At 35.4% G+C, this 17,392-nt stretch overlaps 1 protein-coding gene across 1 annotated transcript in view; it reads left to right on the forward strand.

Annotated features, from left to right (window-relative positions):
* Window positions 1-723: 723 nt before the first annotated feature.
* acvr2ba (activin A receptor type 2Ba) overlaps window positions 724-17,392 on the forward strand; it is a 47,812-nt gene continuing 31,143 nt past the window's right edge. Inside the window, exon 1 of the mRNA XM_084102658.1 lies at window positions 724-1,243. Within this exon, the coding sequence (XP_083958784.1) occupies window positions 1,192-1,243 (52 nt within the window). The 5' untranslated portion in view covers window positions 724-1,191. The remainder of the gene's footprint in view (window positions 1,244-17,392) is intronic.

Below are 17,392 nucleotides of genomic sequence, written 5' to 3' on the forward strand. Positions count from 1 at the left end.
AAGGATGCTATTGTCATCTGGCTCACAGTGTGTGAAGGTGAAGTGTTTTTTACACAGAGAAGTACATTCTGTGATTATTAAAACTCCAGATATTTCATTTTTAATATTAAACTTCAGGCACTTTGCCCTGTTTAATTTTGAGATTATTATCTTTAAATATGATCTTATGTTCTCTAGTTCAGCAATATGATTTAGCTGATTTGTTGTTGTTGTTGTATACTATTTATCAGTTATTTTTATTTATTTGTAATTTTATTTGGAATTATGCCTCCAAAACGCATTAGTTTGATCTCAGTAACTAATGTTCAGATGAATCAATCAATTCACCCCAAATCAAAACAGTAAGAAATTTTCTGCATGACAAAAATAAAGCACTTTCCTGTTCATATTCGCACCAAAATACCGCAGTGTTGGCCTTTAAAACAGGCGTGACGAGCAGTATGTGTGTGTATATTGTGTAGCCTGAGCATATGGACTCAAAGGCTTTGCATTTCTCTCTTTGTGTTTCAACATCCGGGTTTTCCTGCTGCGAAATTCCCAATCCTACTACGGAGAGGCTACGGCTCCTGAATATTAATCAGACCTTGATGACGCCACTCGCCAACATTCCAGGAGCGTCCAGTCCTGTGATTGATTAATATTCATGAGCCAGGCCTTCTCAGCAGACTCAGCCAATGAGGGCGCGCTGCTGGACGAGCGTCACGTTGCGTAGTTAATATTCATGAGCCGAGCCTTCGACTTAGTAGAACTGGAAAATTGGTTTCCCTGCTGGCTGTGTTTCGCTCTCCGAAGCCATTTTGGACTCAGTTCAGTTCCGTGCATGTCAGAATCGGACCCTGTCCAGCCATTCTCACTCTGAGCAGGAGAAGCTTCACACACGGACTGGCTTTTGGGTGGAAATCACTCACTGTTTCATGCTGGAAGGCGTTTCTGTTGGAATAGCCGCTTTTCCTGATGGATTTCTGCATATGTTAAAGTTTGATTGGGTGGACATCAGGCCGACGGTCACTCGGGCTCGTGTGTGTGTGTGTGTGTGAGAGCGAGAGAGAGAGTGTGTGTGAGAGAGAGAGAGAGACTGAGTGAGTGTGTGCGTGCATGTGTGTGTGTTTCTCCCGATCGTTTTAAATGTGTGCAAAGCAGAAGACACTGAAAAGGAGAAAACCTGGGGTGTTTTTGTGCCATTAGAGGAATATGTTCGCTTCCTGGCTGACTTTTGCACTTCTTCTGGGAACTTTTTGTGCAGGTAAGCGCTCATTTATTCTTCTGACAAGACTTGGGTGAGATTTGCATCAATGCAATTCTTACTTTCTCTTATATAAACCATGCGTTTTGATAGGATGCATTGGACTTTTATTGCTAAAGCGCTCCTGTCGTTGTATTTGCATTAGGAAACCTGTTTGAGTTCCATCAGTGTTTGATGAATAATTATAATAATGACAGCTGAAATATCTTAGTTTTTGTGCTCGCATTCATTCATAACTATAAATACTACTCACTGTCCTCAACAATAACACATGGACAGCCAATTCAGTCCGAGGATTTATAATAGTTGCATTTATGAATCAAGTGCATGATCATATTGGTTAAATGATTTCTGGATCCATGTTAAATATGGATAGGATAGAGAGTGTAGTGATTTGTGGAAGTGTTTCTATTCCTCAAGCCATCCCACTGAAAGTCCTCTCTCTGAATGCAGTAAATGTGTGTTTGGCTACTTCTGGACTGTGGCTTTGTTGTGTTGGAGGGTTTGGGGGGAGGGGTGGATCTATACAGCTCAATATCATGCTGAATTCACATTAAATAACATATAACATCACAGTGCACTTTAATGAACGATCTCAGGTGACATATTTCTCATACTCTCAGAGATATGGATGCATTGTTTTCAATTCAGGGACAGAATTCCCAGTGTTTTACCACCAGGAATGGCCTTGTTGGGTAAAACACTGGAAATATATATATATATATATATATATATATATATATATATATATATATATATCATATACATATACATGTTAAGTTTAGTTAAAATTTTTGTAATTTTCATTATGTACTTTTGTAAAAAAGAATTAACTATATTTTGCTCTACGGTTAAGTTCTTTTTATTTCAGTTTTCATTTTAGTCTTAGTTTATTTTTATTTATTTACGGTTAATCATTTTAGTGCTTCAACTTATTTCAGTTTATTTTAAAATATTGCTTTTTAAGTTTAATTTGTTTTTATTTAATTTTAATTTTATTCTTAGTTTAGTTTAGTTTTATTTGATTTATTTATTTCCAGTTAATCATTTTAGTGCTTCAGCTTAAACTTATTTCAGTGTATTACCAGGCAACATTTCTAAGTTTCATGTGGTTTTCAGCTAATATTTATGTTTGATTCCATTTCAGCTTTATTTCAGTTAACATAAATGTTTGAATCGGTTTAGTTGACGATGATAACCCTGCTCAGAAGTTTCTGTTTGGTCTTTGAGTTCCCTGTTGAACAGACCAGCATATGTTGTGTCGTGTTCATAACCAACAAGCCTCTGGTTTAGCAGACGGTCAACACCTGAGCTCTTTCTGGTTGTTGTTTTTCCTCCAACAGCAACTTTGGTACGCTTCATACTCAAAGAGTTAAAAGACACAAAAATTTGTTAAAAAATGTAGTAAGAAAGCAACTTCGGAAACGTGCGTTCAGACGTCACATGATGTGTGTTTTTGGTTCAATAGAAGTTGGTCTTCAAGGATGTTTATTGTCTATAGAGACTCACATGACAGAAGTTGGTGTTATTTTACCCTGTTCCATTGTCATAATATGTGATGCAGATTTACTTTATTTCATACTCGTATCCTGCTTTAGTTTGTATAGTATATTGAAATATGATCTTACTTCTCCATTAATGCAACAGAAATGTTCTTGCATTGGTTCAAATGAGACGCAGTAGATATTCTGGTGAATCTCACAAAACCTGTCTAAAACTCGTCCAACTTCGATGAATTGCTTGTTGTAATCCTGATTTGTAAGTCGCTTTGGATAAAACTGTCTGCTAAATGAATATGCAACACATTTCCCCCTAAAATTCTCATTCATTTTATGCTGTATATTTTATTGTAATGCAGAATATGTGGCTGATATATTTGGTCACTTTGAAATTTGTGTTTTCTTATCAGATTAAAGGAATTATTCATTTCTTGTCAGTTGAAAATAACTTTGTTTTTTTTAGCGATTGTTACAATTTATGCTGTCATTGACTTTTATTACTATATCAAACACCCTCTAGATATTGTTTCGGCCAATTAAAAAACCCATATTGGTTGACCAGTAAATATATAATTTAATTTGTAAAATAAATGTGTGAAGTTTACATCACTGTAGTATTTATTGTACCTAATTTAATTTATTCAGTTTTTTTTTATTTAAATAAAAAAAATTCTGTGATTTTCATTATCCTATTGCACTGTAAAAATTACTTTTCGAAGTTGTAAATAAAACAGATAATTGGAATAAGTTTGACAAGAAAATACTAGGCTATTTCAGTCTTTCTAGTTCAAAATGCGTCATTTATTCGTGAAAGTTTCTGAGTGAAAATGTATTCAAATTGAGTAAAATCCTACATAAGTTTATAGAAATAAGAATGACCATTTTTTGCATTACAATCATTAGAAAATAGTTACAATGCAAACAATCCTATTATCCCTTAATTTTCTTAATGCAAAATATAATTTCTTGATTTTTCCATCTGATGTGTCCCTGGCGAAATGTGTCCCTGGCGTGTCTTTCTGTCATTGTTCAATGCTTTTGCGATGCCGCGAGGGCTCATAAAGCCTGATGTTTGTGTGTGTGTGTGTGTTGTGTAATAGTCTTTGCGTAGAGCATTCCAAGATTCCCCTGGCTGAGCGGAGGGTGCCGTAAAAAGAAAAGCAGGGCAATGTGGCTTTTAAACACCCTTCTATTGGAGGAAACGAATGACTCTTGATGCTCCGTTTACTGCTCGTATCTGCTGGAGTTTCTGCATGTCTGAACGGTGGGATGGGTGATCAGTTTCCCTGTACATCCGTGTGTTTCTGCTGAACGCTTCCCCTCGGAGGGCCGCTGCATTACTGACCGCGAGATGCCTTGTATGTGGGGTGTGTGTGTGTGTGTCGGGTTTGTTCAAAGGATTGACCACATGGTTGGACGGCGGGGGGAGGGTGAAGTGAAATTCCTCTCTGGACTGAAATGGCCACCATATAGTCCATCAGCGCTCCAATCAGAGGAGCTGTAGAGCTGCCGTGGGATCATCCAGAGGGACATACGGTGGTTTGCATGTTGCGTTATGGATGCAAGCTGTGGCGCGTGGGGGGGTGGGGGGGGCTAGTAGAGAGAGAGAGAGAGAGAGAGAGAGAGAGAGAGAGAGAGAGAGTGTGTGTGTGTGTGTGTGTGTGTGTGTGTGTGAGAAATGGGGGATGGGTCGCCTGAAGCAAGAACTGTGATTTAAAGCAACAGTATGTGTTTTTCTTGTGGTCTTTACCAAGTCAATCAACACTCCACTGGAAAGAAATTTGGTGTAAAAACAGCTTTCACTCAGAAATTAGTAAATATCACAAACATTTACAAAGAAACTGCAAATAACACATTGAATGTGAAATTTTGAGCAAAAAAACTGAAATGGTATTCCAATAATAATTAGTTTTATTCATATCGTCAAAAATCTTCTTTTTTTACAGTGTAATTCCATAAACTGGGATTGAATCACTGAAAAGATAAATTGGCATAGGATTTATTTTGAATACATTTTTACTTACTAATTGCTTTTAAAATTTCACAAATATTTTATCTTTGAAAAAAAACGTTTTTTACAGTGTAGTACTGGTGTGATGTTTCGTCCAACACTGAGTATTGCATGTCATTGTGCGCTTCGTCAAATCATGTTCACAAGTAATTATTCAATTATTACAAATAATAACTTAGATTTTCTGTAAAGCTGTTTTGAAACAATGTGTTTTGCAAAAAAGCATCATATAAATAAATTTGACTTGATTTGAATTACAAAGAATTGGCAAGTAACACATTGAAATTTTGAAGTAGAAAGAGTGAAGTATTGAAAAATCTTTTAGTTTACAACTTTTTTTTTTACATGCATGCAGTTTGTAAACATTCCCGTCATCCTGTGGAGAACAGCAGTGCCGCGAGTCGATGGCTCTGATTGACGTGCACACAGAGGTCGGGGTTGATATGAACATGCTCCACAGATGAAGACCCTGTGAATGAGGTTGTAAGTTGTTTTTATGGAATTTGAATGGGATTTAATCCCAAACAGTCTGAAATGAAGTGTTGATCCCTCAGGAATATTCTGTTGAGCTTCTTACGAATTAATGTCCAGAATCCTGTTTGTCTCATGAGGGTTTTTCAAGATTTGTTTTGACAGTCAGTCATCACAATTTTCTAGCGCTATAGAAGGTTTATATTTAGCCCACACACACTGTGAAAAAGCTACATATGTTCCAGTTTATAGGAAGAAATGTGAATTTAAACTCAGGTTGGACCAAATGAATTAGTCCAAATTTTGTGCCAGCAAGTCAAACACAAAGAATTTCACAATGACCAATATTGATGGAATGTTAAGAATTCTGTTATGCATCATGTTGCATTGAATTTTCTTAACAATTCCTTGCATAGTTTGTACTGTGTAGAGTTAAAATTGAGTATTGCATTTAAACAGAACACATGCACTCTGGAATCTAGGCTTTTGTTAATTGGGAAGTGGTCATAATATCAAAGTCCAAATAATGACCGTTTAATCCATCATCTGTCATAATTACTATTGGGAAGTTTAAGTTTTTCTTTGAGCCACAACTGTTCCCGTTGGAGTCGTGTCAATTGAAGAATCACAGTGGAAGTTAGCGGTTGTTAAACATTAAGTTTCATTGCATATGTTTAATGAGGTATGAAGGCACAGATTGTCCTGTTTGAGGACGTGTTTGAGCCCGTAACATAGTTTGTGATTATGTAAAACAGCCGTGTGCGTGCTGAGAGAATCACATTCAGGCCTTTATACAAATCTGTGTGAAACTGAACCGTATTCAAACCGTGTGTGAGTGCACTTCCATGAGCATGACCTGCACTAAAAGCAAAGTCTGCTAGACTCTTGACAATCTCCATATTGTGTTTTTCATTTACTGTGTCAGATCTTTGCGTTAGAACGTGAAATGTTATCCAAACACAAAGATGTATGCTGGGATTTGCTCAAATTGTCCGTAATTTACTTTAGTTTCCTATATATACTTTCCTATATGTACTATTTTCCTGAATGTATTTTCCTCCTGACTTTCATTCTGATCTGTTGCTGACCCTCGAAACCCACGTTTCAAATCTGAGCTAATTTGATAAGTGATTATTATTATTATTATTATTATTATTATCTTCGGCTGTCTAGATTATTACCCATAATGCACTACAGAGTCATTTTGGGCCACAGAAGATCAATATGAGCAATAACAAAGAGATTTATTTAAAGCATTGTTCTCACTGTAGAAACTATTGGCCGGCAGTTTTGTTGAAGCTTTTTCTAGGAATGATGGATCATCCTGTAACAAGATTAGACATTTGTAATGATTGATTGTGCCGGAGATTAAGGATAACCAAAATAACATTTCTGTGTGTTGTTTAAGTCTCTGAGGTATTCTGGCCTCTAAATATTGCTCTGGGATTTCAAGTCTTTGGCGTTTTATCGGTTAAAATCGTGTTTCATGATTAAATTTAATACTAAGTGTTGCCAGTTTGGTTAAGCCAGTTTCAGCGGTGGTAATAGAGACGCTTGACTTGGCAAACACCACACACTGCACGGTGAACTTTGTTTTTCAAGGTCTTTGGTGGGTAAAGTGTCTCTTTTTATTCTTTTATTTAGGGACTCTCTTTAGGAAATGAAGAAAAATCCAGCTGGCAATCATTCAGGCCTCATTTTATATTTGTATTAGGTGATCATTTTTATATATTTTAATGCAGGTGCATAGTTCATAAGAATGTGATCTTTAAAGTCGATAAACCTTCATTTATCAGATGGAGATTGAGTGTTATTGAGTTAAAACCTTAAAGGCTTGTGCAGTTTGAGTGAGGAATTCCTCTCGGATGAGTCTGCGCGCTCCTCTTCCTCTCCGTCACGTGTGCTTGCTCTCTGAGGGACGTTTTCAGGGTCTCGTGTTTCACTCCCGCGTCCACAGAGCGTCATGTACGTTTCCAGAAACGCTCTGTAATTGCAAATGAAACGCTTGCTTGGCAAGTCTTGGATAATTTCCCAGGTTTGTTATTGTTGCACATCCAGTTCTGTTATTTCTCAGACGAGGCGAGCGTGTTTGAAGAGAGAGTGAGTCTCGTGCTGCGGAGAAGTCTTGCCGTTCTCACCGTGTCGTGTGTTTATCTGCTCAGATAAGGCTTATCTGGGCTCGAGCTGCATGGCCAGAACGCCGTACGCAAACACTGATATTCTGCAGGCCTTATCTCTCGCCCGCGCGGGACTGTCGTACATCACATGGTGTGGCGCTCGTGAACACACGAGGGTTCGGCTCAGCTCTGGGTTTGTTCAGCTCAGATATTCCACCAAATGATTATACGAATGTTTACAGTGCGACAGACTGTCATGCTAATAGACTATATAGTTCCTGAACGCACACTATTAAAACACTAAATCTGCATGTGGGGGATATATTACAATTATAGATAAATACGTACATTAGAATGTTTATATATAAATATTCTAATGCATTTAATAAATGGGTATGCAAGTTCCTATACAACATTGTACATTTGCTTCAACAAATTTGTTGTCAACTGTGAAAAAAATGGTTTCAACTGCCTTTCAATTTTAAGTTTAGTCAACTTGAAATGTCAAAGGTGGATTAAGTGACATGTTGGATACATCTCAAGTTAAATCTGGGACGATTTTTCTAATGCCAAATTTTAAGTTGCGATGGCAAACTGCAACAATATTTTTTTTACGGTATAAAATAGTTTGATGGCCTTTAAGCACTTTTTTTTTAATGCATATGATTTAAAAAATTAGTCATGATTATCTACTCTTGTTGCTAGTTAGAGGCAGATGTTGTCATTTCATTGGACAATAATTTGCCTTCAAGATGATGCAAGATGATGTCATGAGAATTTTTATTCTGTTTTCTTGGGAGAGAAGGAATGCACATATATTATATTATATTATATTATATTATATTATATTATATTATATTAATATATATAAATATATATAAATATAAATATTTTGTTTTAGTATTTAATACTTTTATTCACCAATGACAGAATTTATCAAAAGGGACAGTAAAGACATTTATAATTTTATAAGATTTCTATTTCTCAAATAATCCTGAAAAAAATTACCATAGTTTCCACAAAAATATGAAGCACAACTGTTTTCCACATTGATAATAATCATATTTCTTGAGCATCAAATCATCATATTAGAATGATTTGTGAAGGATCATGTGACACTGAAGACTGGAGTAATGATGCTGAAAATTCAGCTTTGATCAGGAATAAATTGTGATTAATTGTTAAAAGTTTGCGATCTCGATTCAAACACTCACGCGATCTTATTCCTAAATGACGATTCAGCTATGAAATGAAACTATAAAATGAAATCGCATCATAAACAGTCTTTTCAACCGCACAGAATCATTATTTCTTTGTTATAATAATTCAGATTATCACAGAGGCACTGGGGTAAAAGTTTATAGTTCAGATATAAACACGGATGTCTAGCGGTCAAAATAGAGGAAATACCCATTTTAAAGATTGTATTAATTACATCGTTACACCAGTAGGTGGCGACAAGTGACTGTTAAAACATGTATTGGTCATTGAATATTTCGTTCAAGAGATTAGCTCAAAAACGCTGATTCAGCCAGTAATGAAACAAGTGAAGTCTTTATGAGTGAGTCATTGAATTATTCATTCAGCCGATTTTAGCTCAAATTAATTCAATATTTTTAAATTGCCTGCAGCAATTAACATTTTCTCAGAAACTCTTGTAAATTATGTTATTTTATTTTAATTTATTATTTTAATATGTCTATTCAGAATCGTGATCTCTATTTTAAACAAAAATCAAGTTTCTCAATTTATCCAGATTTGTGCAACTAGTTACAGTGTTTTATTTATTATATTTTCTCTATTTGTAAAGCAAAACTTTTCCAGCTCATTCTCAGGTGTGGGTCTGTAATCGGTGACTGTCTTAAAGGTCATTGCTGTGGTTTTTGTTGTTGCGGATCTCTTCATTTCACCCTGCTGATGTCTCAGTGGCTGCGTCGTTGAGACTGACCTTGTTTGTCGCAGAAGTTTCTTTCTACTCGTAGAGAATAGCCTAGAAAGGGAGGCCGGGTCGCGACGGGCTTCATTCAACAGACGATTGATGGCTCTTATGCTCAGTTCAAGCAGTCTGGGTGTGTGTTTGTGTCTGTCTGTGTTTTTGTGTCCCTTTCCCTGTGTGTTTGTTTCTTGCCTTTGGAAGGCATTTGTCGCGGGGCCGGGGCCCGTCTGCTTGTGTGTGTGTGTGTGTGTGTGTGTGTGTGTCAGTCGGTCTGGGCTCAGATATGTCAGACTTCGATGTTTGTTGAGATCTGTCCTCATGCTGAGCTCACTCTGGACACACGGGGGAATCGCACCATCTGAGTTTGTTTCTTCTTATTGATGAGATGTTTTAAAGGGGTGGTGTAATGCCCTTTTCACAAGATGTAAAATAAGTCTCTGATGTCCCTAGAGTGTGTGTGTGAAGTTTTAGCTCAAAATACACCACAGATATTTTTATATAGCATGTTAAAATCGTCACTTTTTGAGGGTGAGCAAAAACGCACCGTTTTGTGTCTGTCCCTTTAAATGCAAATGAGCTGCTGCTCCCGGCACAGGGGGCGGAGCTTCAACAGCTTGTGTCCTTTTACCTCACACACACATGCACTGAACATTTCTAAACTTTTAGCCTTTTATGTTCAAACCGGAGTCAGACAATGATGGAGAGACTCAAGAAGAAGTGACAACATGTAGAAGCAACAGGACATTTCTGAAGGGTTAGTTGATGAATTTATGAAGCTGATGTGTAGTTATCTTCTAGTCATTGATTAGCATATTCTGTCTTGATAATCTATAAATCGTGTTCAGGGGGCGGGGTTTATGTAAATTCTAGGGTTGGTGATGTCACTAACCCGGGAGGAATGTGGTGTAGTCTCTACCAGCCGTTTGTTGTAGTTCTTAAAAAGCGATTTCTTTAAAAGCAAATATCTCCCTTTGCTTTGAGCTTTGAGCGTTGTAACTTTGCAGATGTTGTTTATGCTCAAACAGCAACATTACACACTAACTAAAGTTAGAAAAGTCAAATCATAATCAACCGCCCCTTTAAGATTGCGTTATTCTCTCATGGTGAAAGTAATTCGATCTACAGAAGTCAACATTTGAAGTGGATCAAAAAAGTTTAGCAAAGTTTTCCTAAGACAAGATCGGGTATTGTTCAAAATTCATGTATAACTTTGATGAAAGGTTTTGATCCACTTCAAATGTTGCAGTGAAGATGTTCAGTTTTTTAGGAAGTTTTTGTGTGTGCAGCTTTGAGTCAAGTCACATTTATTTCTATAGCGCTTTACACAATACAGATTGTTCAAGCAATAAACTGTAGGGATGCACTATATATCTGCCACCATATCGGCATCGACTGATATATGATCACTTCATACGACATATACGATACGAAAATTTGACTGATATATTAAAGCCGATAAATAATGTAATATTTCCTTCAGCTGAGACACTTCAGATGATCACTGTTCAACATGATGCTTTTGAATCGCTTGAAATATGATTGAAATCACTTCAAAAAACTTCAAAATAGAGTTTAATGCAACATGTGCAGTGCAAGTCTGTCATATAGGCTATTAATTATTATGAGGACATTATAATTGTGCGTTTGGGACATTTTAATGCTGAGACTTTTGTTTTTGTAATCAGGCTCATAAAAATTTGGATTTAGATTTACGTTCGTAAATGATTTTTAATAGCTTTAGTTAACAATAACAACATTATTAGGGATTTTACAATGTTAATCTAATGATGATGTGAAGTGATATTGTTAATATTTGAATGCTTTGTAGCAACTTTCATTCATCCCATTCTGAGCTCACAGATGTGTGTATCTGTGTTTGTTTTCTGAAGGTAAATGATTATTTTAAGCTCGTGAACACCAGAGATGTGCCCGTGTGAAGTGTGTTTGGACCTCTACGATCTCTCAGATCGGTTCGGGTTTCCACCTGAGAGAGCAGATCCACACGCAGCCATCTCTCCTCTCTCTGTGTGTGTGTGTGTGTGTGAGGAATCATTATTCCGGCTCCGGGGTTTTTGAGATGGAGATGGGCAGATGCTCCAGATGGAGGAATGTGTTGGATAATCCTGACTCCCAGGCTCCTCTCCTGACCTCTCCGTCTCCATCTTGACGTCCAGCTGTCGCCAGACTTCAGCTGTGGCTCTGTTCACTTCTGCCTCGAGCCGCCATGAAAGAGAGAGTAAAAATACCTCGCGCTGGAAGAGCATTATCAACACACACTTAATGTCTAGAGATGAGAAATGGAAGGAATTTCATGATATGGTTCCGATTCCACTGAATTACTCAGTTTCCATTATGATTGTTTTAGTACTTTCGAAGAATTCATCCCATTACAATTTAAACAAAAACGCTTTTTTCGGGTAACTACAATAAGGTTGTACTTTTTAAAACACATTTTTAATGTTTTGAAAGATTTTTTTGTACCATTTTTATTTTTTTTTATGGTTTTTAGTAACAATTTAAAACAAGGTTGTACATTTTTAAACACTTTTTAAAAAAAATACTTTATTGTAACATTGTGTCTTTTTGTAACAACTTAAATCAAAGTTAAACATCTTTAAACCATTTTTTGTTTTTCAAAAGGTTTTGAAACTAGTTTTTTTATATATATCTTTTTTTTATGAACAATTTACAGCAAGGTTGCACATTTTAAACACTTTTTCTATGTTTTTAAACAATTAAAAAAACTTTTTAAAATTTTAAACACTTAAACCCATTTTTTTGGTTTTTGGTTTAGTAGCAGTTTACAACCATGTTAAACATTATTTAACATAAACGTAAATTATTGTAACAATTTACAGCAAAGTAAAATTTTAAACATTTTTGTTTTTCAAGCATTTTTTGTTTGTTTTTGATTTTTTGATTTTTAAACATATTCAAACACTTGAACACATTTTTTTTTTTTTTTTTTTTTTTACAACAATTGTTCAGTTTGAATGTTTTTTAACACAATTTTTATGTTTTTAAACATTTTTATAGTTCACAAATGGTTCATTCTTAGCTGCCGATGTTTGCTAGTCACATGTGCCTGTTGTTCCCTCTTCGTTGACTTTAATACAGTCGTCAATGGAAGTCAAATATGTGGCGTTTGTCTGTTTCGTTAGAGGTCGAATCCTGAATCGTCGCTCCAGCCAACAGCATAATTAGCTGGTGGAGTGGAGTTTGCAGGCATTGTTGCAGTGACTCTGTGTGAGAAAGGGCGAGAGGACGCGAGACGTTGTGTGACGTGGGATCTCGGGGTGATGAAGGGCAGGCTTTTGTCATGGAAAAGCCAGTCGTGACCACCTGCCGCGAGAGGCCCGTCAATGACGCCCACGAGTTCGTGGGAAAGTGCCTCTTCCAGCCTCCAGAGACAATCTGCCATTTACTTTTTTTAGCGTGACAAAATTCGATATTTTGTCTGAACTTGATGTCATTGTTAGTCGAATGTTTTGATGCTGGGTGAAAAGGGGAACAGATTGCTGCTGGAAAACTAATGGAAGTCAGGCTTAATGCGTGTTCTGTGATGAATAACTTTGACTTGCATCTTCAAAACAAAAACAGTTTAATTAATGTTCCCGATCTTATTGTGAATTATTCATCAGTGTCATTCTACAGTGTAAAATTAAAATGTTAACAGTTTAGCTTAAAGACATTTTATCATTTGCTTTATTGAGTATTTTCATTCTTGTATTAGGAACAGTTATTTTAGTATTTTTATATATATTATTTGGTATTAATATTACATAAGAAAATTTGGCAGATATATTAAAGGGTTAGTTCACCCAAAAATGATGCAAACTTGAAGAAGTTCTCCGTCGTCTGCATGTAAATGTGACCCTGGACCACAAAACCAGTCGAGATTTATACATGATATGAAAGCTGAATAAAGAAGCTTTCCATTGATGTATGGTTTGTTTTATTGGATTTATTGGCCTATTGAAAATCTGGAATCTGAGGGTGCAAAAAAATCGAAACATTGAGAAAATCTCCTTTAAAGTTGTGCATTTATGTTGGCGATTGTGCTGCATTCACTCACACACATACATGGTTTATATATTTACGCTAGGAAATTTACAAAATATCTTCATGGAACATGATCTTTACTTAATATCCTAATGATTTTTGGCATAAAAGAAAAATCGATAAATTTGACCCATACAATGTATTGTTGGCTATTGCCACAGAGACACCAGTGCGACATGTGACCGGTGACGTGATCCAGGGTCATATATATCATTCTTTATGCCAATGAATCTCCCCTCACAAACACAGACTCGAAATCTCTCCGTCTGGGTTGAAATCAGGTTCTTTGATTTCTTGATTTCTGACTGCCGTTTTCAGACGCTTCCCCAGAATCAAACGCCAGACCCGCTTTTCTTCCTCTGGGTTTGTTTTTATTGCGATCTGGCTTGATTATGATGATTAATGTTCCTTGTGATTGAGCTGCAGTTTGTTTCTGGCCAGCGGCTATAAATAGATTAAGTGTTTGAGCATCTGAATGAGAGAGAGCGCCGCCGGAAGAAAAACCCGAACGCTGGCGATGGAGTAAAGAGAGTTTGGAGATTGTGAAGGAGTTCGCTTGTGAACCTCTCCAAACCGCTGAAGAGCATCTGTTGTTCCTCTCATCAAAGTACACACGTTTAATGAAATAACAAATGACTTTTACATTTGTGCTTCTAGCATCCGTTTTTATCCAAAGCGACTTGGAAAAGAGGAAAAATGCCAGGTTTATTAGACAACTGGATTAGGGGAATTTTCACATTAATTGACTATTTGTTTAGATGTTTGTTCTCTTTAGAGCTGCACGAATAATCGTTAAAAGATCGCAATCTCGAATCAAGCACCCACACGATTTCATTGTTTGCATTTTCGTTTCATTCCCACTGTATTGATTATACTGTTAGGCCACCAGGTGGCGACGAGTGACTAAAATGTATTTTTCATTGAATCGTTCATTCAAGAGATTCGTTCAAAAATGCTAATTCGTCCAGTAATGAAACAAGTGTGAAGTCTGTATGAGGGAGTCATTGAATCTTTCACTCAACCCATTTTATTTTTAAATGATTCATTCAGATTAATTTAATTAGATTGCAGCATTTTATTATTTTGTTTAGTTGTTTATTCAGAATCATCGGAGAATCGCTGGGCTGAATGGGTCACATGACTATAAATTCATCATCATAATCAAACGAAAGCCGGAAAGTCAAACGGAGAGAAAAATGTTTTTTCAAACGAAAACTTATTTTTATTACAAAACAGTGGTTTCTGAATATGAACCAACTCTGTTTCCAACCCTTGCAAAGTAACTCACACTTACCAAAAAATACCATGGTATTACCATGTTTTTGGTAAGAAGATTTGCCTTGGTATTCATTGAACCACTTTTTATAGTACATTAATCAAATGTGAAATTTGACGAATGCAAGTCGCATCTGCTAAAAGCATGAATGTAAATATTATCCTCAATCAGTGTGGTGTAAAAGTACATCCGGCTCATGTATGAATGTCACTGCATTATAATGAAGGATGTGCTAATAGCAGAAGTGTGTTCTGTGATAATGTGTGTCATTAGTGTGTGATGTGTGTGGCGTATGGTGGCTCATCACATCTGTACGTCTGGGTCTTGTATTATCATGCAAAACGCTGGTGTCTGTGTTATTTGCAGGCTTTGTGGTCATCAGACGTGGTCACACATGTGTTGAGCTCTGGACATATTGGGAAATATGTTTTTTGCTGTGAATCATGTTTGAATAATCAGGTGCAGCTCAGTCTTTATTCAGTGTAGATAAAGGATGAAAGGTTGAAGACCTTGATCTCCTCCAGCGTTTCACTGTTGCTGAAGAGCAATCGAAAACTTTCCCTGTTCAGCATGACTCAGTTTAATGGCCAGTTACGTTTCATATTGCATATTTGTTTTAAAATGGAGGCGCTTGATGATGGATTATGAATCAGAGCTTCAGACTTCATTGTTGCATTTAATGTACTGATTTTCAACATTTGTGGACTGACAATCAAACCAGCTCAACTGCCTTTTGTCTGCTTATTATTTTTTTTTAAAGATTTTTAATTATTTTATTTATTTATTTTTGGATGTTTATTTATTTTAACATTATTTATTAAAATAATATAATATATTTAATATTATTTAATATTGTACTTTGTACGTCATATTTTTATCATTGTATTATATAATATAAATATTGTATTATATAAATGTTTTGTTTGTTTGTTTTGTTTGTTTATAGTTTAATTTTCAGTATTTATCATTTATATATTTATTTATTTAATTTAACATTTATCGTTTAATATAATGTATTAAAATAATATTAATATTATTAATTTATATTTAATTTTGTGTGTAATTTTTTTAAAAACTTTTAACAATTTGTTTTTTGATTTTCATTTTTGATTTTCAGTATTTATTCATTATTTATTGCATTTCATATTTATCATTTTTAATACTATGTATTAAACAAATATTATATATTAATTATTAATATTGTATTTATAAATTGCATTTATTCATTTTATATTATTTTTCATTTTAAAGTTTTTATTTTCTATATTCCACTTGATATTCATTCTTGTAAGTGATGCATATATTTAGAATGAGCTTTTTTTATGTTAATTTTATTTTAGTTCAATTTTTAGTCATTTCATTATGTGCTTTTGTCATTTTGTAGGTGTTTTTAAAAAAAAATATTGCTATTTATTTTTATTTTATTTCAGAAATGTTTTAATAGTTTTAGTTTGTGATGATAACCCTGGTTTGAGGAAATGCAATAAACACAGGTTTGATTCTCCTTATCCAGACATTAAACCGCTTCTAGTGTCGTACTGTAGAGCGGCATCAATGAAGCATCCTGTGGGAACATCATCTGGCAGAGGAATAACCACTGAAATTAGAGATGATCCCTGTAATCAGTCACGCGGACGCTTCCTCGTGTGTGACTGATGGGAATCCAGCAAGTTAGGAGTAATTAGCCAGATGCCCAGCGACCTTTTCTTTCCTGAAACAGAAATCTCTCTTGAATATTGAGAGGGAAAGAATCCTCGTTGACCTGAATGAGCCTCGGTCACGCTGAGAGATTCCCGGACTCACTCCGGCTCTCAAACAGCGGGAAAATGTCAGAGTCATAAAACAAGCTGAAGTCCTGCGATGTTCCTGCGCTTTAAATCCTGGAGTTCTGGAGTTTTACACACTCTTTCACTGGTTTAAGTCTTTTCTTCTGTGATGGATGTTTGCGTGCTTCACCTCCATCGAGGCTGTGCTAAAAAACCCTGAAATTTATGGCAAAAAATGCCGGTTGAAAGAACTTTACCGTAAAAATAACATGGTAGCAAATGGATTAAACTTACATTTACAGTTGTTAAATATAGTAACACTTTACATTAAGGTTTTATTTCTTAATGTTATAGTTAATATGAACTAACAATGAAAAATTATTCTAAAGCATTTATTATAGTTAATTTCAACATTTACTAATACATTATTAAATACTTTTTTTTCTGTTAATATAATTGACCTGAGCTAACATGAACTGACAATCAACAGTTGTATTTTTTATTAACTAGTGATTAGTAAATAAGGCAACAATCTAAATGTACGTTTTTTTTTTTACTGTAAATTAAGATGGCGTGTTCATTTTCACACCCAAAAACTGTAATTTAACTGTATTTTACTGTAAAAAAAGCCACATTGGATCTATTACAGTTTTTCACTGTATAAGGAAACTTACCGTTAACCAGGGAACAGGTTTTTCTCGTCAAATTTTTACCATTAAAGTTAGTCATTTTTACACTGTAGAGACATAAGCCAGAATGAACTGAAGAGGACTGTGTATTGCTAATATTCAGATGAATAAAAAGCGCAGTAATAAACGTATTCGAGAACATTTTGTTGAGCACTGTAAAAAGTCCTAACCTGCAATCTTAAAAAGCCTTGTGCACTTAATTTAACCTTTTTTTTAATATATATATATAATTTAATGTATTGAGGTTGATTCAGAGATGTTTCGACTTCAATAAAACCAGTTAATTTAGATTTTATGATTTTTTTCCCCGGTGCAAGTGAAT

Source organism: Abramis brama (assembly GCF_963993115.1).
Source record: "Abramis brama genome assembly, chromosome: 24".
Classification (NCBI taxonomy): Eukaryota; Metazoa; Chordata; class Actinopteri; order Cypriniformes; family Leuciscidae; genus Abramis; species Abramis brama.